Source organism: Dromaius novaehollandiae, chromosome 1 (genome assembly GCF_036370855.1).
Source record: "Dromaius novaehollandiae isolate bDroNov1 chromosome 1, bDroNov1.hap1, whole genome shotgun sequence".
Classification (NCBI taxonomy): Eukaryota; Metazoa; Chordata; class Aves; order Casuariiformes; family Dromaiidae; genus Dromaius; species Dromaius novaehollandiae.
In genome coordinates, this window is record NC_088098.1 from 85,128,014 (window position 1) to 85,149,662 (window position 21,649).

General features: G+C 43.6%; 1 protein-coding gene across 9 annotated transcripts; it reads left to right on the forward strand.

Moving 5' to 3' along the window:
- Positions 1 to 46: 46 nt before the first annotated feature.
- FOXM1 (forkhead box M1) lies at positions 47 to 21,231 on the forward strand. 9 transcript variants are annotated; one of them, XR_010390975.1, is made up of 10 exons: positions 51 to 186; positions 1,827 to 2,423; positions 3,525 to 3,673; positions 3,893 to 4,099; positions 4,509 to 4,637; positions 5,228 to 5,272; positions 6,208 to 6,286; positions 6,754 to 6,935; positions 15,630 to 16,456; positions 16,827 to 21,231. XR_010390975.1 is itself a non-coding variant. In XM_026112643.2 (9 exons), exons 2-9 carry the CDS (start codon positions 1,874 to 1,876, stop codon positions 8,982 to 8,984), a joined length of 2,340 nt encoding a protein of 779 aa, XP_025968428.1. In that variant the 5' UTR covers positions 47 to 186; positions 1,827 to 1,873; the 3' UTR covers positions 8,985 to 10,134. The 9 variants fall into 9 exon arrangements, 8 of the variants coding, with proteins under 8 accessions (XP_025968428.1, XP_025968427.1, XP_025968421.1 ...); XM_026112643.2 differs by lacking the exons at positions 15,630 to 16,456; positions 16,827 to 21,231 and adding an exon at positions 7,935 to 10,134 and having other exon boundaries at positions 47 to 186; positions 3,944 to 4,099; XM_026112636.2 differs by lacking the exons at positions 15,630 to 16,456; positions 16,827 to 21,231 and adding an exon at positions 7,935 to 10,134 and having other exon boundaries at positions 49 to 186.
- Positions 21,232 to 21,649: the final 418 nt, after the last annotated feature.

Genomic DNA, 21,649 nt, shown 5'->3' on the forward strand with positions numbered 1-21,649 from the left:
GATTGGCCTGCGGCGCCCCGCCCCTCACAGACCTGCATTTCATTGGGCCAGGCTGGCACGTGATGCCAACGAGTCGCCGGGCGCCAAATTCAAACCGGGAAACGACTTGCGCAGCGAGCGCTGGTGGAGTCCGGAAGCGCCTGAGTCGCCTCCTCCCTCTACGTCTCCTTCCTAGCCGGAAAGCTGGTGAGTGGCGATCTGTACCCGTCACCCCTCGCGCTCCCCTCGATATTTGCTCGTGGAGACTGGAGGTAGCAGCCGGGCAACCGTGTGAGGGCTGCGTTAAGAGCTCTGGGTGGCTGGGGTGAGGGAAAGGCCTGGGCCAGGGCCTGGGCATGTCAGGGTGCTGGTGGAGGGGCTCTAAGGGAGGCAACCCAGATTCACCGGTGAGTGCGGCAGGCTTGGCAGTACCCCACGGTCTGGGAGGGGGAGATGGGGGATGGAGAGGGCTGAACTTGGGGAAAAGAAAGAGCTGGGGAATGTGTGTTTGGCCCTTTAGCGCTCACCTCCTTACTGCCCCCATGGGGCTGTGTATACAACAGGGTTGCTCCTGAGCTTTTACTGGTAGCAGCTTGGGGCCTCTTCAGGATCTGACTTGCTCCTGTAGGGATGCAACCTATTGGAAATGGGCTAAAGGTTACACATCCATCCTTATTTTGTGAGGATCTCTGTTTAAGGGAGTAGAGCAGATTGCAAAGGGCCTGGGTGTGTGCCTAGGTGACATGACCTCTGTGTAATGCTGAGTGTTTCTGCTGGTGACCTTCAGTTGGGCAGCCTTTGATCCTGTGGCTGTCTGCTCCCAACACACAGAGCAGCAGCTCTGTTTTTTATCTGCTGGACTCTTTCCCTTTTGTAGCTGTGCAGGTGATTCTTACTGAGAATTTTCTTGTTTCCTACCTGGCTGAATCAAATCCACCAATACAGAATGACATATTTTCTTTTTATTTCAGTTCTGCCTATGATCCTACATGATAAATAATCAATACAATGTGTGTACTGTTGTTCTTTTATAGTTTGCCACAAGAGACAATCTCTGCCTAATTCATGACTGGAATGATATTTGTTGCTGGTGCTCTCAAAAGGGCCACACAGCATCTTACCCTGAAATCAATATCTCTGAATTCGATCTTCTCCCTTGTCCTGCCATTCTAAAATTTACTTTTTTTTTTTTTTTTTGTCTAGAAGGTCAAAATTAAAATTGTGTGCTGCCCTAGGATGAATATTTTTCTATTTCTTAACAAGCCCACAGAAGGAATGGCCAAAGCATTTAGTTTGAATTTATTTTAAAGCACTTCTTGCTTCAGGTGTGTTTATTGTGTGACTTTGTAGTGTCCAGGAGATAATCTCTAGAGAGATCTTTGCTTCCTAGATCTTTTATCATCTGTTAAATCCCCTTTTCTCCAAAGCTGTGTGATTTGATGGCTACAGCAATGAGATATAAGAATCAGGACTGCTATTTCTTTGTTCCAGCTTCTCTTCCCTCCAGCTTGCTGACTGATTCTGGACAAGTCACTTCACAGCTAAGTCTTGAGGTGTAAGGCACATCTTGTGTCTGTAAGGCAGGTACACATACTTTCTTCATTATTACGTACTCTATGGCTCTCAACTTCTGACGCAAATTATCTACTTTGCAAATATCTCTCCTGTCCTGTTTACAGAGGGTGTGGATAAAGAAAGTGTAGTGCTGCTTTCCAACAGGTTTGTGAATCTTGTTAAAAGCATTAATTTTTGATTCCTTCCTTGTTTCTAGATTCATAGCAATTGCTGAGAATGTGTGTGCACCCCTGGTGATTTCACGCTTTCATGTTGCATCCTTTGTTTTGCAGGATTTGTTCTTCTCCTTTTCAATGGAGACTGACTGCACAGATCAATAATGAGGACCAGCCCTCGCAGGCCCTTAATTCTCAAAAGACGGAAACTGACCCTCCCACAGAAGGATGCAGCCAGTACTTCAGCAAGAGATGAGCCCAGTGGTCAGGCTAAAAAGACTCCTAAGCAGGAGTACAGCCAAGGGAGCCAACACAGCAACCAACCCAGACACAAAATGGACTGTGGCCTGCAGAAATTCCCAGCAGGAATAAAGATCATCAACCATCCTATTATGCCCAACACACAAGTGGTGGCCATCCCTACAAGTGCTAATATCCAGAGCATCATTGAGGCACTGACAGCGAAAGGAAAAGAATGTGGCAGCAACGGGCCCAACAAATTCATTCTTATTAGCAGTGGGGGCACCTCTCGTTCAGCAGATCCAGTAGCATCGCAACATCTCCCATCAGAAGAGAAAGCCAGTACAGCACCCAATGAGGCAGACAGTTGGGAAAGAGAGAAGAATGTTATCCAGACCCCTGGTTTTGCAGGAGGGACAATGCCCTGGCGCTCAGGAATTGATTCTATGGTTGGGCAGGAACAGGAAGGCAATGGTACGTAGTCTTTACCCTTTTCTTGTCCTGCCATATAGAGAACGAGACCTGAAGTGTGCCAATAAGTGTAGTGCCCAAATATCAGTATGCAATAGTGAAAACTATTCAGTTAACTACAGAATAATTGATGTGCATTAGCTATTCATATGTAGTGAATCCTGAAGGCTCTTATTGGATATATTTTTGTGCAAGAGACAGGTGTGGTGTATCAAGGTGTATATATAGTAGAGCAAAGTTTTAGTGCTGGAGAAGAAAGAGGAGTCAGTTGAGGAAATCAAGACTAGAAGAACAAAATACTAAATTCCATTTAGCAAAAGGTTTATGACTGGAATCAAGACTAGCATAGAACATTCTAATGAGCAACAGAACACATGGGCCTAGAGCTTTGAAGCAGAGATGGTTTCCCCTCCTTTAATAACTGTGTGGTAAGTCTTTCCTACTTGGCTGTCTCATGAAGCTTCAGGGCAAATGCTAGAAGTGGGATGGATTTTATTTTGAATGGCTGCTCAGATCAAATGTGTGTTTACAACTTAAAAAAAAGCTTTGCTTCTTTGTGGCTGTAACAAATCTTATCCCATGGTATAGTACTGTCTGTCAGACTCCATAGGCAGCTCCAGTAGCTGTATTGCTACAAACAGCCTCACCAGAAGTAGTAAAACCATATCTGTTAGTTTTCATCACTGCTGTTCAAAAATCTGCACATATCTAAGCTTCTGACTTAGGTCTTGTGCTGGGATCTTTCTGCTGGAGCTTATGCCATCACTTTTCTTGGCCTCTGCCTATTAGATTTATCCTTTAGCTATAAATACTTGAATCCTCAAAGTACTGTAGTCAACATTGTCCTGGTTTCGGTCAAGAGTAATAGTCTGGTTTCAGGGGGGATTTTTGGGCTGCAGCTTTTTTCAGAAATTGGACAGATTCATATGAAATCAGGAATTCAAGATAGTGTCTTGTGGATATATCTTTGCAATACTGTCTTGTCCCTATCCTGAGACATAAGATATCTCTGTCTTTGAGAAGAGTGGCCTTTTGGCACTTGGGATTAAGGGGGAAGAGTGTTACTCATGAGTAAACAGAGCTATGGGCTTGTTATCCCAACAGGCAGCAGTGAGGCAACTAGCTCTGTATTGGATAATAGTCTCACTAACATCCAGTGGCTGGGAAAGATGAGATCTGATGGGCTAAGTCCATGTTCTGTGAAGCAGGAAACTGAGAAAGAGAACCGAATTCCTCTGCAGGAAAGAATCAAGGTAAGCAGGAAGAGACAATAGAGCATGCACTAAAACTATTGATAGGGAAGCAATGCATGTGGATCAGATCACTTGAAAGAACCAGGCATGACCATCTCTAAGTAACCTGAGATTCCCCTTTACTGATTTGAATAGCAGGACCTGGAGGATCCAGGAGTGTTCCTTGGCCCTTCTCCTCAGCTTTGCAAGCACTCATATATTGTTCCTTCTGTCTCTCAGACTGAAGAAGATTCTGCTGCTACTGTTCCTTCCTCTTCCTCCTCCTGGCAGGATTCAGTATCAGAACGACCCCCTTACTCCTACATGGCCATGATCCAGTTTGCCATCAACAGCACTGAGAAGAAGCGTATGACTCTGAAGGACATCTATACCTGGATTGAAGATCATTTCCCTTATTTTAAGCATGTGGCCAAGCCAGGTTGGAAGGTAACATGCAGACCCTCAAGTAGCTGTGGGCCACAGGGTGATAATATCATAAGCCTTTTGGATGAAAATGAAAAGTTGTTCCCCAGCTTGCACAGCAAGATGGAAATTAATTTAAATATCTCCCACCCCAAGTGCCCTCTCATTCCAGATGTCCATGTTCCATTTCCAGGATCCTTTTTTCTCATGCCACATAGGAAAGATGGTGGGATGCTTGGTCACTGAAGTAAGAATAGGGATCTTGGGAGTAAGGAGAATACAAGGCTTTTATGACAGGGTTGGCTGGGTATGCAGTAAATATGAAGATCCACTTCGCCTAAACTTTGGAACAGAATTTCTGTACCAGAGCAGTCATGTCTGAGGCAGGTCCTGCTGTGCTGATAACAAAACTACTGCTTTTTCTTTCCCCCAGAACTCTATTCGGCACAATCTGTCCCTTCATGATATGTTTGTCCGTGAAACATCTGCTAATGGTAAAATCTCCTTTTGGACTATTCACCCTGATGCCAACCGTTGCCTGACGTTGGACCAGGTGTTTAAGGTGAGTGCCTCATGCAAAGAAAATCTCACAGTCTATCCAGTCCCTAAATGCCACACTAGCCCGATGCACCTTATTTTAGCAGGAAGGATAAACTGCTTTGACATCAGCCTTTTTGTAGAAGCTGGATTAAGTCTCTTTTGCTCGACAAATCGAAAAGCTCTGTATTTGAAAGAGAAGGTGTTGTGGGTGTGTACATACATTGGAGCTTCTTTGGGACATGTGTATTCTTCAGGTGGTGTGCCAAATGTAATAATGAGCTTGTTTGACCTGTTTCCATGGGCCTGATGTAAACTCCTAGTGGGAAGGTTTCCACTGAAGTGGTCATTAGTACAGTTCCTATGCTGTTTTGACCAGAGAGTCACAAGGCAGACTTGCCCTTTCCCAGATGGATGTTTTAGGAATTATCACTTTGTGAAAGAAACCAGAATCTGGTGTAGGTGTGGTCAGTCTTTCCTGTGTTTTTTGCAGTGGGTGGGCAGATTCAATTTTTAGTTTGCTCAGATTACACAAGGTTAAAATGCCCCATTTGTTCCCCTTTGGTTGATAACTTCCTCTTATTTTTCTCCCTCTCAATGCCTTGCTGCCACCAGCCGCTGGACTTGGGGTCACCAACATCGCCTGAGCACTCTGAATCAGTAAGACTTTCCCTCTGGCTTGGGGCTTGGGCTTCCAGTTTCCTCTTGCCAGTCACTGTAGGAAAAGACAGAAGGCTTGGGGAGGGAGCTGGGTCACTGCTGAACCTAGTCAAACAGCTCCACACACTCCCATTTTAGGGAAAAGGGTTGAGCCAAAGGTCTATTGCCTTCGGTTGATATGCTTTTTGTTAGTCGGTAAAGCTGTACAACTTTGAGTGACTAGAAGCCTACTGCTGAAGTAGGCTGCAAAGAGCCTTCTGAGAACAAGCCCAGCCAGAGGTTTCAGGTACAATTCTGGTCTCCCTGGCTGTAGTCCCAATGTGTTTTGGGGCTCAGATCCAGAGGGAGTAGGATCTCTGTGTGCTCCTTTTGTCCTATTGGAATGTAGCTGCACTGTGACTTGGAAGGATGAACTTGTTTGCTGTCTCTCTTGTAACCAGCTTTTTAGCAATGACAGATGTGCAAGCAGGCAATCAAGCATTTTTCTGTCACTGCTACTGCCCTGGCCCTCTTTCCATCTGCTTAGACCTCTGATTCTTCTGTTGCCTCCATTATTCTACTCAAACATCCAGTCTATGGTTTGTGTAGAGATCCGATAAACAATGAAGTCATCCTATTTGCCTTTCTTCAGGCACTGAGGACACTAATACCCGGTTACTTCTGCAGCAGAGTCCACAGCTGGAGCAGCTCTGTGTCAGCTCTCTTTCTACATGGCTTTTGGTTGGTAGCTGGCCTAGAGATGGCATGCCACAAAATAGCAAGTGGCACAGAAATAGAGCCAGCATGAGTGCTTGGTGGTAACAGCTGCTCTGTCTGTGTTAGCTTAGCAGAGGCCTCTGGATTCACGATTCTGAATGAGGCAGCTGAACAAAGATAGGTTCTTCTTTTTAAATCTTTCTTTTCTCCTTCCTCTCCTCTTTTTTTCATGACTGCAGCAGCAAAAGCGACATGTTCAAGATCCCCAGAAGAACATGGGAAGCAACAGCAGCAGCAAAACTGAACTTCATAATGCACGTGAGTGTCTACATCAGCCTAGGTGAAAAAGAATCCGTCCCCTAAATCTTGGAGACTGTCCCAGATTCTCACCGGAATAAAAGTGGAAATTGTGACTCAGTCTTGCCTGCTCAAAGGCTTCCTAGGACAGTTCCCCTCTGGCAGATTTGGAGCTGAGATAGTGCTGCTATGTCTGAGACAGGATGTGGGGGGGAGATGGAGGGAGTTAGGTGCTCAAAATGGAGTGAGAGCAGAGCTCCCCCCAACTTTAGGTCTAGGATTTGTACGAAGAACTATATTTTCTTGTTCATGAGGGCTTCTGGCTTAGGATTTGTATCCTCAAAGTTAGCAGAGAAGGCTGGTGATTCTATCTCTGATCAGCTGGTTATTTAAGGGGGATTTAGAAGGACTTCCTGCCAGGTGCCTGGGTTTCAAGAGGCAGTAGAGGAAGGGCAGGAGGCTAGTAAATCTGTTCTTTTCCCTTTCAGGCCGAAAGATGAAGCCTTTGCTTCCTCGCATCAACTCCTACCTTGTTCCGATCCAGTTTCCTCTGAGTCAGCCTCTTGTCTTGCAGCCTTCTATGAAGGTCCCTCTGTCCATGGCACAAGGGACATCCCTCAACAGCTCAGAGACTGTCCGGAGCAATAAGCGTGTGCGCATTGCTCCAAAGGTTGGGTTTTTTTGTTTTCCCCTCCCATAGTTATTGCTTTCTTTGGACCCTGTTCTTTGCATGGTTCCTTTGTGCATCTTTACTAGGTCCTCCAAAAGATAAGCTTATGGCAAGGAATGAGCCAGTAACAATCCTTGCTGTCCTTTTCTGTCTCTAGGGTGACTTACCAACTAGTTGACTTGCTATAAGCATGTTGCTTTAATTCACTAGAGGAGAGGGAGGTCTCTGGATTAAATAGTCAAGACCATCTTTCTCTACTGCTCAGATCTGAAGAAATAGGAATGTGAGCAATGGCTTTGTCTTGTCCCTAAAATAATCAGATTTTGACAGGTCTGAAGAGACAGCCCTAACATAAGGAACTGCCACTGAAAGAGCATTTCTTCCTATGTAGTCTTAGTTTTTGGAATTCCACAGAATTAGCAAGAAGCAAGTACCCAGTTAACTCTGGGCTGAATCAAAACAGCTATTAAACATTAAACTCTTGGCATCTCACTGACTGTTCTTCAACACCTAGACCCTATAAAGCAATAACATCTTTCATCTTTCTTAACCCACTCCTATTTTTTCTTTGTATGCCTGCTACTTCATCCCCCCCTCCCCCCCTCCCCCTCCCTCTCCCCCCCCTCCCCCCTTCTGTGAAAACAGTGCTCCTTCATTTTGTTATTTTACATGTAGATATTGTAAGGAGAAATCAAAGCAGTTACATGTTCCAGAAATATTTAGCTTTCCTCCTGCCTGTCCACCTAGAACAGTTCTTCATAGTGGTCTCAAGGGCATGACTTCCAGTCACTTAGTTAAAATCCTTTCCATGTGATTTGTAGGCTTCTCTGTGTTAATTTCACACAGAGATCAAGCTCTATCTGCTGTTATTGCTGCTGTTTTCTGAAGATTATCTTCTTTACTGCCAGTATTTCTATTCTTCTTTCCACTATCATTTGTATTTTTGGATGTGTTAGATCCTTGCTTACTGACTGCTTATCACTTGTGGGTTTTTTGTAGATGTCACTCTCTGTTGAAGAGTCATCCTCTTTACCAATGACTGCTGTCAAGGAGGAGAGTCAATGTGATGAAAGTTTATTTGCCCCAACCCATTCTCTAAAGGAGAGCAACTCCCAGCCTAGTGAGGAATCAGCTTCTTTCCCCGAGGCCTGCTGTATAAAGGAGGAGGAAGGCTCCCAACCAGATGACTGGCTGTCCCCATTCACCTCGACTTTACCTATAAAGGAAGAGCCAGGCTTGTTCCTCCCAGTTTCAGCCACAAAGCAGAAGAAACACTTCACCATATTGAAGTCCCCATCTAAGGGCTTTTCCGACACGTTAGTTATAAAGAGACGGGAGAGGCAGGAAATGGGCAGATCCAGAAGGAAACAGCGCCTAGCGCTGCCTTGCTCAGAAGAGCCGGTCCTCATTTTGCCAGAGGGCAATGGCCTTGACACTTTCCGGTTAGGGGCAGACCTTCCCTTCCTGCAGGAAAGCCAGGCTCTAGAGAATGTATCGCAGCTCAGCTGCTCCCAGGAGGAAGGGGGGCCTTTTAAAACACCAGTCAAGGAGATGTTCAGCAAGTTGCCAGTTTCTTCCACTCCCAGCAAAGTCCCAGCTACTACCCCCCCGCTAGGGTGCCTTGATCCCTGGAAATCTGCATCATTAGCCAAGGAAAGTAATGAACTTGACTTCAGTCCAGTGAGAACCCTTCAGTTGCCATTCACATCTCTCCAGGAAAACCAGGACTTGCTGGGTTTTAACAGCACTCCCCTTAAAAATCCCCTCTTTGAGTCCCCTCAGGAACTGCTTAATACAGAATCCAGTGAAATGGTGCCTGGCCCCCTTACAAGCTCTCCAACTTTTATTCATGAATCCACTAAGCAGTCATCTGTTGAACTGCCAGCCTCTGGCCTTACTGAAAACCGGTCGCTCATGGAGGGCCTGATCCTGGACGCCATGAATGACAGTCTGAGCAAAATCCTTCTGGATATCAGCTTTCCTGGTCTTGAGGATGAAAACCTAGGAACAGACATTAGTTGGTCTCAGCTCATACCTGAACTGAAGTAAACTGGCCTGGGCTGAAATTGGCTTATGCTGATATTGGAGAAAGCACTCTCCTCTTCTGAGATCTCTTCACATAGTCTAAGAAGATGTCCAATATCTGCTTTTGACTAGTTCCCCCACCCCTGGGACTCCTGCTAGGCTGGGAGACAGGCCCATTGGCTGCTAAAAGCTCCCTTTTATGAGCTGCAATAAACTATTATGTGGGACAAGATGGAACCTCTCTAACCTTGTGCTAGAGATGAATCCCTGGAGAGAGATTATCAGGAGAACATCTAGGTAGGCACTGAATGGCCTTTGCTACTGAAGGGATCAGAGGAGATAAAGACATGCTCCTCAGTTACATCTGATAGGAAAGGGCCTGGGAACTTCTTCCTAGCTCTGTCCTTATTCCCTTCACTTTGTTCCCCTCTCAGTGTGGTTTTAATGTTTGTAAATACTGTACATGCCTTAAACTAGCCTTTAATTATAATAGTAACTTTATTCTTGTAGGCTTATTATGGGAATACTTGGGCTGGTAAAGGATTTGGCTTATAGTGTTCTCCATATGTTTCACTTGTGTACCCTTGCACCCTGGATGAGAGCCCGAAATACCTTTTTTTCTTCTTTGACTTCAGAAACACATTGGCCTAGGCTGCTCTGAATGTTGCTGGGGAAGAGATCTATATGTGACTGAGCAACTACTCAAGTTATACTGAAACAGGTTATCTGGATTGCAGCATAAATTCTTGGTTCAGCTTCCTCTCACAGCTCCTTCCTCCAGGCTGGAATGGTGAAGAGCTGTTGCTCTTGGATCAAGCTCTAACTCTTCTGGTTCTAGAGTCCTACTATTATGTACTTAGAGGATTAGGTAGAGTCATTGTTGCAGTAAGACTGATTTCTATTGAATGGTTAAAGTGGCCCTCATAACAATCATCAGTTGAAATGGTAAAAGAGAACCTGTAAAGTAGATGCTGATATTTTCACTGAAAAGTGACCTCTTAGTGAATTGTGCAACAGGGCAGCTCATCCCAATTCTCTGGAGCTCATGTCATAGGAGGAAAGTGCCATGTAAAAGATCTTATTCTTCTGCTTACAGACAAATGATGGCTCATGCACCTCAAGCAAACACAGTTTGTGGTCACTACCTACTTAATAAAGCTTGTGTGGGAACACAGCTGAGTATTGTCTTTACTGTTGTCAGGATTCAGGATCAGCAGTGCACCTGCTGAAGTTTCACCCTTCTCACTTTGTATTGCTGCCTTGTAGCAGCATGCTCAGGCTGGGCCATAGAATGAATAATTGCTTTTGCTTGCCTAATGAAGGTGCTTTAGCCCTGGATCTTAATTCTGGGAGTAAGGTGAGGTTAATTTGGGAGGGGACAGGGGCAATGGGAGGAGGATGTGTTTAGTTCTACTCTGCTTCAGGAGGAAACACTTCAGAGGCATGTGATGCTTTGAGAGAAGAGATGGTTTAAATGGTTTCAGTAATAGGCTGAGCAACCACAACAATGACCTGGGCAAACTGCTTAATTTATGTGCCAGACTGTACAAGAGGATAGTAGAACTATCGTGCCTCAAAGGATACTACAAAGCGAAGTGTTAGAATGTGAGCTTCCTGGGTACTGTGGCAATGACAGTCTGTGAAAGTCTCTCATGGGCTGTCTAATGCCAGTTTTCTCTCCTATATTTTTCTCTGCCCTCAGGCATCATAGTTTCATGGGGTCTCTTTGTCCTACCCAAAGCACTGAGGGCAGGAACATATTTTTTTTGAGCAGTCAAGGAACATGAAAAAGGTATAAAGAGAAGGAAATCAAAGCCAAAGGGAAGAGAAAGGCCAAGCATACACTAAAGGGATTTATCCCACCACTGTATCATGAGAAGGAGCTCTATTAGAGATGCTGAAGCAGAGGGCACTACCTCTTGTACTCTATCTGGAATTCAGGACATGCTTAATGAAGACTATGTGTCTGATCTCTGGTCTGTTATGCCCAAAGATCTGGATGGTACAAAACATCCAAGGAAATGTAGCAAACCTATTTTTTGGCAAGGTAGAGAACTACAGATCTGTGGGGATTTTTTTTTTTTCTTCCAACTTCTGCTAGCCAACAGTTGGCTTATGCCCTGCACTGCAGGATCTCATTTTTGTTTCAGTTCCACTGGAAGAAACTCTTATCTTATGATACACAAAGGTAGCTATTATGTTCCGAGTTCTTTTAAGCTTCTGTTTTCAATCATAGGCAACATAGGTACACTCAATATTAGTGGGAATCTAGTGTTGAATTACCTGTTGTCGTCGTTTATACAACTGCATTGATTTTTACCAAACCTTTCCTATTTCAAAAAAGAGAAGAACAAGTGCGGCTTTACAATGTGTGCATCTTTTCTTCAGCAAAACTACTCTTTTTCTAACATACTCCTGTTAAATGGGAAGACTTGGTATGAAAATCCCACTGCTTCCTGCTATCACTACCTACATCCTCAAAGGACTGAGAATTAGGTATAATCCCTATTACTCCTCTTAATTACTGCAGCAATAACTTAAATATTTTTTTCTATATGGGTGAATCATAGGGGGGGAATTTAGAAAAAGGGCCTAAAGCTCCTTGTTCCTATCACCAACTTTTCTCACCTGTACTATCCTGTTTCCAGCAGCATGGTGCTTTTTCTGTGATCACTGTGTAAGTGATCATTAGACCATTTTCAGTATTGCTCAGGCTGTATTGACTTCACCACATTAAGATTCGGTTACTCAACCCCTTGCTTAATATCAAATACCTTTTCCTGCTACTGATAGATAAATCCTGACTTTACAAGTTAGAGGAATACTAACCTCCTCTAAAACCTCACCAACAGACTAGTTTCTGTATTTTGTAAGGCAAATAAATATCCACTCAAAATTTTTCACTTTCCCCTTAAATGCAAAAACATAGATTTAGCTAGGTACCCTTTAAGAATTGTAGTTACGTTCTCTTATGTGCTCTTGTTAGAGGTTATTTATTTGCTTAAACTTATGTACTTTGGTTTGAATGTCTCTCAGAAGGTATTTAAAGCACTTAATTATTTATTTCAGTTCTTCTGGGGTGGAATATTGGACTCCCTAATCTTTAGTTCTGTCTGTGGCTAGCACAAGTGACTTCTCAGCTTGAGGCCAATAGTGAGAAATGATTTTCTAGCCTGCCATGTGAATCTCAGAATGGAAGATTTTTGTCAGTGATTCAGACGTTAAGTCCATTGCTTCTGATTGAGCCTGAGGTTTCCTCTCCTTGAAGCAGGAAATAAGAAAGAAATTCAGAAAGCTTTAATGTTAGGAACTGCCAGGTACCGGTAGTCTTTTAAGTATATTTAGTTTAGGGTTGATTTGCTGATACTGTTTAGGAGGGCAGGAAGTCTTGATTCTTTTTTGTTTATCTGCGAATGTCCTCCAGTGAGGAGTTCACCTCCTGCAGCCCTGAGTGAAATCATCAGTCTCTGATCATGACATCATAATAGACATCTGTGAAAACTGATCGAAGCTACACAGCACATGTCTCTTCAGGGAGGAGAGACGAGACTGAGGGGAAAGCCCTAAACCTAGATCTAGGCCTAGAGGGAAAAAGAGACATAGGCAGAAGAGGCAAACTGCCAACTGTGAGTTTTCTTCTTTGAGAGCACTTCCAGTCTGATACTCTCTTGACATGAGCAGAGGTTAGTCTGGGAAATTTCCACTGTGAGCTCCTGATAAATGCCCTGCTAAAGCACTTTGGAGTATCTTGCAATAGAGTGACACAAGTGTCACCCCTGCCACAACACAGGAAGGGGAGAACATACGCATACCCTCGCTCACATGCATGCGCAAATTTGTGGATCGCTAAGACTCAGACTGGACCTTATGTCTGTCCAGAATCCATTTCCTTACCGTAGGCCACTTCATCCAGTCTCCAGCTCTGACCTTTAGTCTTTCAAGATGCTGCTCTGCTAATCCCTAGCTAGTACAGCCTGAAGTTCGTTAGCAGATCTCATATGCATGTACACATAAAAGAGAGCACACTTGCACAAAAAATAGTAACACTTTAATAAGACAGTTGGACAGACTGCAGTGATTAGGGACAGGGCTTGTTCAGACAAGCTACAAGCTCGTCAAGCAGACAAGACCATCTGCCTACTTGCAGTCAGCCAGCCCTTTTTATCCCCCCACTTCTTCCCCTTTTCCAAGCATGTTCTTCCCAATCTACCTTGATGCATCACTTTATTTGCCCTTGTCCCCTCTCAGATAAACGACCCACTGCTAATTACTTTCTTCCTCATTGGTTCTGGTTCTGCTAAAGCTGTACCCAAATTTGTTATTTGTGATAGTTGCCTAGGTAATATCAGACTTACCTGGTATTACTGATGAAGTCACCTAGGTATTGTCAGCCTTACAAGATTCTTATTCTCCAAAAGTGTCTAATACTCCCCTTCAGTTATCTGTAAAATTCTGCCTTTTCTCACATAACTGCCCAGTAACCACCTGTGAAATCCAGCCACCACCCCATAGTGCTGTCTGTAATTTTTGGCAGCTTCTCACATTATTTTCTCTCATGTCCAGCACTTTGTCATGTCATGTCAGAAATTCTCACATTCTGTTCAGCTCTCTAAACTCAAACCAGGGCCTAGTCTCCTCCCTGCAGCCTTAGCAGACAAAATCTGAAAATAAGTGTTAGGAAAAGTGCGGAAGAATGTCGAGAAGATAGGTGATGGAAGCTAGTCAGACCATTCTATGGGAAAAGGAGCATCAACAGGGCATGTTGACCCATAGTCATGTAGCTGAGCCTGTGCCAGTGTGGTGCTGCACCTGGGCTTTGAATCAAGAATAACAATGAGCTCAACATGCTTAATGCATGTGTATAGTACAGAAAAACTTCATCTAGTGCCCCCCCCCCCCCCCCCGCCATGTTCCTCACCCTGGACCAATGCCCAGTGGTGCCAGGGATCCCCCGCTCCATTATTGCCTCGACCGAGAAAATGCCGGGGAACCCCCATTCAGATGTAGAGGTAATAAACGCTCCATATCAACCATCATATGCCTTGTGTTTGTGTATCCGTCCCTGCCGGGAGTCCAGGCAGTGCCCCCGCCTCACCCTTACAATGAGTATGACAGTGCCTTAGTCACCACAGGAGCTGGGATCACACAGGTAGATACACAAACGTGACATAGCAGCTAGAACTCTAGTAGTCAGTCTTAGCTGGAAAAGAGAGGGTTGTTTTGAATGCTTTACCCTGAGATGTCCAGGATGGTAGAATATTTCAAGCATTTCAAACTGCTCTCCTGAAAGACACACCTGGTGGGACAAATGTAGACATGTCTCTAGATACCTTCATAGTGCTTTGTCAGGCAGCTTCTGTTCGTCTGCATTAATATTTCTCTGTTCTCCTAAAGCTTATGCAAATTAGAGAGTTGAGAAAGTGGTCTTGCTGTAGCAAAAGACTTGTCTATTAGATTCTATAGTAGATACAGAAATACTCATTTTCTTTTACATTCTGCAGGCTTTTAATATAGTTTTTATAAAACTCTGTGGCTACTACTCCCTTCCATAATGCTGCATTTCAAGAAAGTTCTTTTTCAGACAAGGAAGGCATTAAATGCTTCAGGAGGCAATTGGCTAGCTTTTCCTCCACTGTAACTGTTTGGGAAGATTTATCAAAAAGCATGAAGTTCCACAGGTCATAGTCTGTTTTTTGGAGTCCTATGCACATGTGCTACACTGAACTAAGCCTTCTGGCATTTGTGTCATTTAAAGAAATGCCAGTGGCTTTTATTGATCTCCCATTTACTTAGAGTTCCTGGGGCCAACCAAGAATGAAACCTCAGTATACTGGGCATAGTCAATCAGTCTATGGGCCTTTAATGTATCAAAGAGTTGTGACAGACTGACTGACTGACAGGGAGAAGGGGAGAACCTAAAAGCCAAATGAACATTTCAAAGGCTTAATTTTCTTATTTCAAGCCTGTTAGTGGGACTGTGACACAAGAGCAGGAAGGGAAGGAAGAATGAAGAATATAGGCAAAGAAATGGAGAAGAATAGTTGGAACAGCTTGCAGTCAGCAAGGGATGGGACAGATGATTACCCTTCAAAATATAAGCCATGAGCTCTGCTTCCTTGAATAGAGGACCTGGGCTTCACTGTTTATGTAGATTGTCCCCATAAAGACACCATGGTTTTCCTGTGGTAATGGAGCACTGGTGATCAGGATGACTGCTGAGTAGAGGAGCACACTGGGTTCTGAACTATGTGCTGTTTCTAGCCACAAGACACATGTTTCGTTTTACTCCTGGACAAAGCTGTTTCAGAACTCTGGGGGCTGCAGACTATGTAAGCATGAGCAAACTGAAAGAGTGGGAGTATTCAGAAGCCATGTTTTGCACTCTTGGAGGTGAGGAGAAAACAGTAGGACCACCTTCCAAGAGGCAATAGCAGAGCTGCACAGAGTTGTGCCCAGAATTGCAGCAGAGAAATGAGAGGTGGGATGAAGGACTGCATGTGTAGGGATCTCTGTATATTGCTCAGCTTTGCTATATTTATTTGATACCCTTGGAAACAAAGATAAAGGGAGGGGAAGAACTCTGGCCAGGAGAAATGTTTAGTAAGTGCTTAAACAGCTCTTTTTTTCCTTCTTCTTCTTTTTTGTTTTTTTTCCTCTACTTGTACCTAGGTAGGCTTGCATCTGGGATGAGCACTTGGACAAACAGACTTCCTGTGTAAACAGAAGTGTGCAACATCACCAGGATTCTCCCTGGGACCTTATCATCAACTGGCCATCACAAGACCATCATGCACGCACACAAAGATTAAAGTCCCTCAGAAACTGCGCTCAGCCTGGGAAGATGATGGCCACTGGCATGGCTAGGGTTACAACATCTGGCTAGATGTGATGAGACTGCCACCCCTTTTTCCTAGAAGGCCAGGTGTACCGTATGACAGCAACATATGGCGATAGATTACAGCACTTAAGACCTATGGGGCATCCCACTTTCCTGTCCCTACTCCTTACATGAATGGGAATACCTACCTGAAGTTCATCAGGGAGTGTGTTGTGTCTGTGAACCAGAGAAATAAGAAAGTAGCAGAGGTGCAAGCACAGAAAGAATTAGACACATATGAGCAACTGAAGATGAGGAGTGCATGCGAAGCTCACCCTCTAGAGAGCAAAGGACACATCTCACTTCTTAAGGGCTTAAAACAGTAAGAAACAGATTTTTCCCCTCCTCTGCCCCTAGGTTTTACTGAGAACATGCCAGAACACAGGAACACAGTCACTTTTCCACTGGGGAATGATGGACTCTCCACTGTGTAGGAAGCACCTAGTATTGCCCTTGTCCAAAGTAACTCAGCAGATGGAAACTTCTCCAGGATTTGGTTTGAATCCTTGCTGGTGACACTGCTGATATCTCCCCTGTACAGGATAAGCTGAAGAACAGGAGATCAAACACAAGGCCAAAGGACTCCTTGCTTCTGAGTCACTAGCTGACCTCAAGAAACGTGAGTCAATGGCTCTTTGCTTCTGCTTCCCTGCCTGTCAAGCACCAATAATACCTACCTTCTTTTGCAAAGCACTTGCATGCTTTAGGTGACCTATGGAGAGGCAATGTAAGTGGAAACAGAGCTGTCTTCTGTCTTTCTTCAGTATATAACCCTTCACTGCTCATGAACAACAGCTGTTTCTCCTGTATATCTGCCAGTACACATTACACAGTCCTCAACACTATTCAGCTTTCTCAAAAAATCCCATTTCCCTCCCAGTCACCTCACTTTCTGCTGCTGAGAGAACATGTGCACGTAACTAACATTTGAGAGCCAGCTAACTAAGGATCATGTCCTCAATGCACTGTAAAATGCTCTTATCCTTCAGATGGTGTCCAGTTCCAAGTTGGGGATCCACAATCCAAGTCAGTAGAGGTGCTCTGAAGACCACCTCACATTGCTGAGCAGACAGCAAGAAATGGCCTTTTTGCCCTGTCACAGCCCTGGCAGGAGGTTTCAACACTGCAGCCAGTTCCTTTTCCTACTGGAGAATGGTAGTACCATTCTCATGGCAGCTACGAGACAGGGCAAATACCTGGGTGTTGGGGTCCAACACTACAGGCACTGTGAACTTGTGCAGCCTTCACACTCATCTATTTGCATCCTGTGGCCAAAGAAAAGGGAGAAAGACTTGAAACAGGGATTTTAGCTGAATTTTAGCACACTTGCTGTGGACATGGCTATTTGCAAAGGCAACTAGAAGGGCAATGTATGCAGCTAGTGAGTATGTTCATTCGCTAGTTCTCACACTGCTCAGAAGATTTCCACAGAGGGAGTTGCAAGGTCTACATCTGAACATCATTCACAGGACAGTCAAAGAATGAAGAAAAAGGTGAACAAAAAAGGAGAACTGAAAATTGTCTTCTGCATTCAGTGACTGCTCAGTGCAGAACTAAGGTGTGCATGCAGTGAAGGCTGCATTCCAGTACCCGCAGTATTTAGAACAGAGGCTGCAGATGGTCTTATAGAGGAGATGTCTACTAGCTTAGGAGGCTGGCTGCTTGGATTGTTATATGGCTTTATGGCAGAGATTCTGCAATTTTAGTAAGCAAGCTGAGAAACTGCCATTCTGCGTGAGCCCTGGAGAATCATCTGTTACATACACAGGTACAATGAAAACAAACTACAGGGACAATGGAATTATCTGTGAGAAAAATGGGAAGGAAGTGTGTCTGATCATAAGTGTAAAAATATATTAACTAGTAAAATCATGAATGCGAATGTCTGTAATAGCAACAAAGGAGGGTCTGGCTGAAGAACATATTTCTGGCATATTTCTATGCCAACAGGTATAGAAAACAGTTCAAAAGCATGGCAAATACTTGTGTAAGCAAGAAACATTTGTTCACAAAGGTTACATAGTGTTCCCTCTGAGTCCAGTCTCCAGAGTTTAACAACTTCATTTAGGATTTAGCAAACTTCTTTTGTTCAACTCCATGCTTTCCCATATAACAGAACTCTTGACTTGCACCATTTACCTTCTTGTTATGTTTTGACTATAGTGGTGCCAAAGACTTATTTCCTCTACCACTAAGTATAATTAGAGCCACCACTAGAGAGCAGTCATATCAAAAAATAAGGGGGACAGTTTCCTAAGCAGTCCTATCTACTGCTCCCATGGTAGATTTCCCAGTGTTTTGTCCAACCTAATTCAAAGCTACTCTTGGTGTTGATTTCATCACATCCCTTAGGAAGACTACTTCATTGCTCAGCAAATCTCTCTGTCTATAGTGTTTCCCTGATACTCTGCCTGGATATCCTTTCCTTTATTCCATCCTGTTACCTTCACCACCATAAAGTTGTACAAAAAGCTAAAAAGCAGTCACACATTTGCAACACTGTCTGAGTGACTGCAGCCATGTTGTTTAAAAAAGTGAGTTTTGACAACTTCTCCTTGTGTTCTCTCCCTGCTGGTATTTACATTTTTTTACATATATTTTTATGTATTTTGTATATGTTTTTATATGGTATTTAAATTTATGGGGATGAGTTGTTACTGCAGGAAAACTATGATGAAGAGAGGTTCTTCACAGTGTGAAAGAGTCATGGATATTTGCATCTTTAGTAGTAAGAATTTTCACATCTCCAGGCCAGTTGGGGAAGATTCTGCTGCTGCCTTCTGCAATTTCTGTAATGGTTGCTCCTGGTGAAATCCATTTTCTTGGAAGGCTGCTGTCACAAAGGGAGAAGGGCACTTGCTCTTAATAGCCCAGGATCAGCCCATGGAAGATTTGGAGAATCAAATCAGATCAGGTGTTGGAAGGTAGAAAAGTGTAGCATGAGACAGAAAAGGGGGAACTGTGCTTGTACTAGCCTTGACTGCTCAGCTAAGCAACTGTTTGGAGAATGTCAGATTATATCTGTAGAGTTTGCTGTTGCAGATTTTTGCTGAGGTATCCCGTATTTGAGCAACTGGACTATTAAGAGGTGCCATTGCTCAGGACTGAAGTGATGGAAAAGTAGGACAGCTGGAACTCAAGTATTCTGTACATTAGGGCAAGAGACATAACCAGAGAAGTCATGGTGGGGATAGTGTGGGAGGTGGCTGCAGGGTAGGAGTGTGAGGTGTTGAAGCTGTTTGTCGTGAACCAAACACAAGAGAAACGAGATGATGGGGCTACTGGGCAGAAGTAAAACACTGTGTAAGAAACAAAACCAAAGGCCTTATATTAGACCAAGGGGAGCCATTTAATGGAACTGAGGTACACGGGCAGAGCAGGGAGGTGGCTGAGCAGGACAGAAATTCTTCTGCAGTCAGGTCAGAAACATAGCAGATAACTTTGTTGAGCACAAACCCATCATCCTGTCCTAATATGCAAAAACATACATTCAGTGCTCAGAGCACTAAGGTTGCAGTAGTCCTCTGTTCCTGTGGGAAGTTGCATTAGAGTTCTAAGGAAGAATCCCTGTCCTGTTTGGGGCATTTTCTCCACATCCTCCCCAGCTCACAGAGATACTGCAGAAATTCCCATCTCTGAAGGCAAGCAGCCCATCTCTTCTTTGAGCTCACATACTGTTGCAGGAGAACTAAAGCTCTGGAATGTAAAGATTGTTTCGCACATAGTGATTGTTGGTTGAATCAGATGATGACCAAAAGAAGGAATCTATTATTTATTACATGAAACAATATTCAAACTATTATTGTTTTTCTTATTACTAATGCTTCCATTATACACAGACAATAGATAACCTAACACTGACACTAGGCATCACATGGGTTGCCCAGGTAGATGTTTCCTTATTCACCTTGCCATGATTTCATCCAATTGCCATCAGTCTCTGGCATACCATGCATTTGTACTGCTTGTTTCGACCAGTCACCTCAAAGCTACAGCTCACATATTTGTTCCTGGCAGACCTCAGTCTCCAGGGAAAGGCTGTGTGGACTCCTACACAGCACATCCTATTCCCTTGAGATATACTTTGTCGCACTACATTGAATGCACACAAAGAATGAGATTCTGCTTCCCATGTAGCTCAACAGCATGAAGATTCTCCCCTTTCTTTGGTAACATAACCTCAGTTTTATCTCATTTATCTCTGGAAATCACCTCAATGACATGCCACCAAATCCTAATGGTTAAAACCATGTATATGATAGCCTAGTTTTGAGCCTATTGCAGCCTAATAGAAGCCACCCATGAAACCCTCCTCTGGGGAGCAAACTTTTGCTCTTACAGCTTCAGATACCAGCTTACCACTGTCGAAGATCAAAGCCCTTATTTCTATGCAGGACAGAGGGCTTACATCTAAACTGTAGGGCCCGGAAGTGCTTTCCAGTGCCCATTCTGGCTGTATGTCCTGACTCCACAGCAGTATGAGATGGGAGCATGCCTCATTCTCTCCTCCTAGGTAGTGGTAGTGTAGGTAAGAGGTACAGACAACACACATGAAGCAAATATCTCATCACACAGACTGGGATGGAGCCACAGAATGCACCTGCATGCAGGTTGGATTTAGCTCTACTCACCTGTGACCACCACATTATTAAAGGTTATTTAGTTAAATGACTGTACTGCATAATATATTCATATTGTTCTAAAAGAGGGTACCATCTAGCACCCTATATATCCTGGGAGTCAGAGTAGCCCCTGACTTCTACAGTGGAAATTTAGATTAGGCCCTTTATTTCTTAAGATATGGTTTCCCCTGAATTGTACTTTCCGTGGATTAAGAAAAAGCTCTTGATCCTGTTATGGTCTGGTATTACAGAGGAATGGAGCTCACTAATGAGGAGCTAGACAAGCAGTTGTTGTCTTTCACTTAATTCTCCCCTCCACCCTCACACAGGGTGGTTTGGTTGACCTGGTCTGTGAACAAAGGACATGAGCATGGTGCAACCTTAATAGGATCCTGTATATTTGGTCTTACAGATAAGCTTTAGAAAATGCATTGCTTTTGTACAGCAATGTCAAGGGTGTGTAAACAATAAATGGTGGTTCAGCTGAATGAAACTCATTTGAATCGGAGTAATTAATTTCATTTTATTTAGTTCGAATTGGAGTAATTGCTCAGCTGCCCAAATTCTTTGTTTTTTGGCTTTGTTGTAGAATACCTCTATGCTTGTAGCTTTGTCAGGAGGAATGCAAACTTCACGCAATTTACAGTAATGTGGAAAATAAAAAGACCTAATGTTCTCTTTAAAATGCACCATAGATTCAGAGAGCAAAGTGACAGGACTGAAAAATATGATCTTGTTCCTGAACTCAAATAAAAAAACCTTTTTTCCAGCAGACGTGAGTTACAAGAAGATAAAAAGATATTCAGAGTGTAACCAAGTATTAGCTGTCTGAGATTAAGAAGAAACTGTCTTGATTCACTAGTCACCTCAGACTGGTTTCTTGCTTTAATATAGGCAGAGTTTTAGAGCATAGAGGCCATGAATCTGAATTGCTGATGCAGTTCAAGTGATACATTTGTCCTTGGGTTTCAGTGATAACTTGTCTTGAAAAAACAAAGATGTTAAATACCTTGATACACAGTTCACCAATACAGGCAAAAGATTATGTAAAGTAAATTGATTCCATGCTTCAAAATCTGTGGGAAATCATTATATGGAACATACCAGTAAACTGTTTACATAGAAGAACTATTGATGATATTTGAATTATTTGTCATACACATTTTCTTCCATTTTTTTATGCTTCCTAT

Coding starts and splice junctions, on each gene's coding strand:
- FOXM1 (XM_026112636.2), top strand. CDS start 1,874: ATGAGGACCAGCCCTCGCAGGCCCTTAATTCTCAAAAGACGGAAACTG. Junction 4,100..4,508: donor TGGCCAAGCCAGGTTGGAAG/GTAACATGCAGA, acceptor TCTTTCCCCCAG/AACTCTATTCGGCACAATCT. Junction 4,638..5,227: donor CGTTGGACCAGGTGTTTAAG/GTGAGTGCCTCA, acceptor TGCTGCCACCAG/CCGCTGGACTTGGGGTCACC.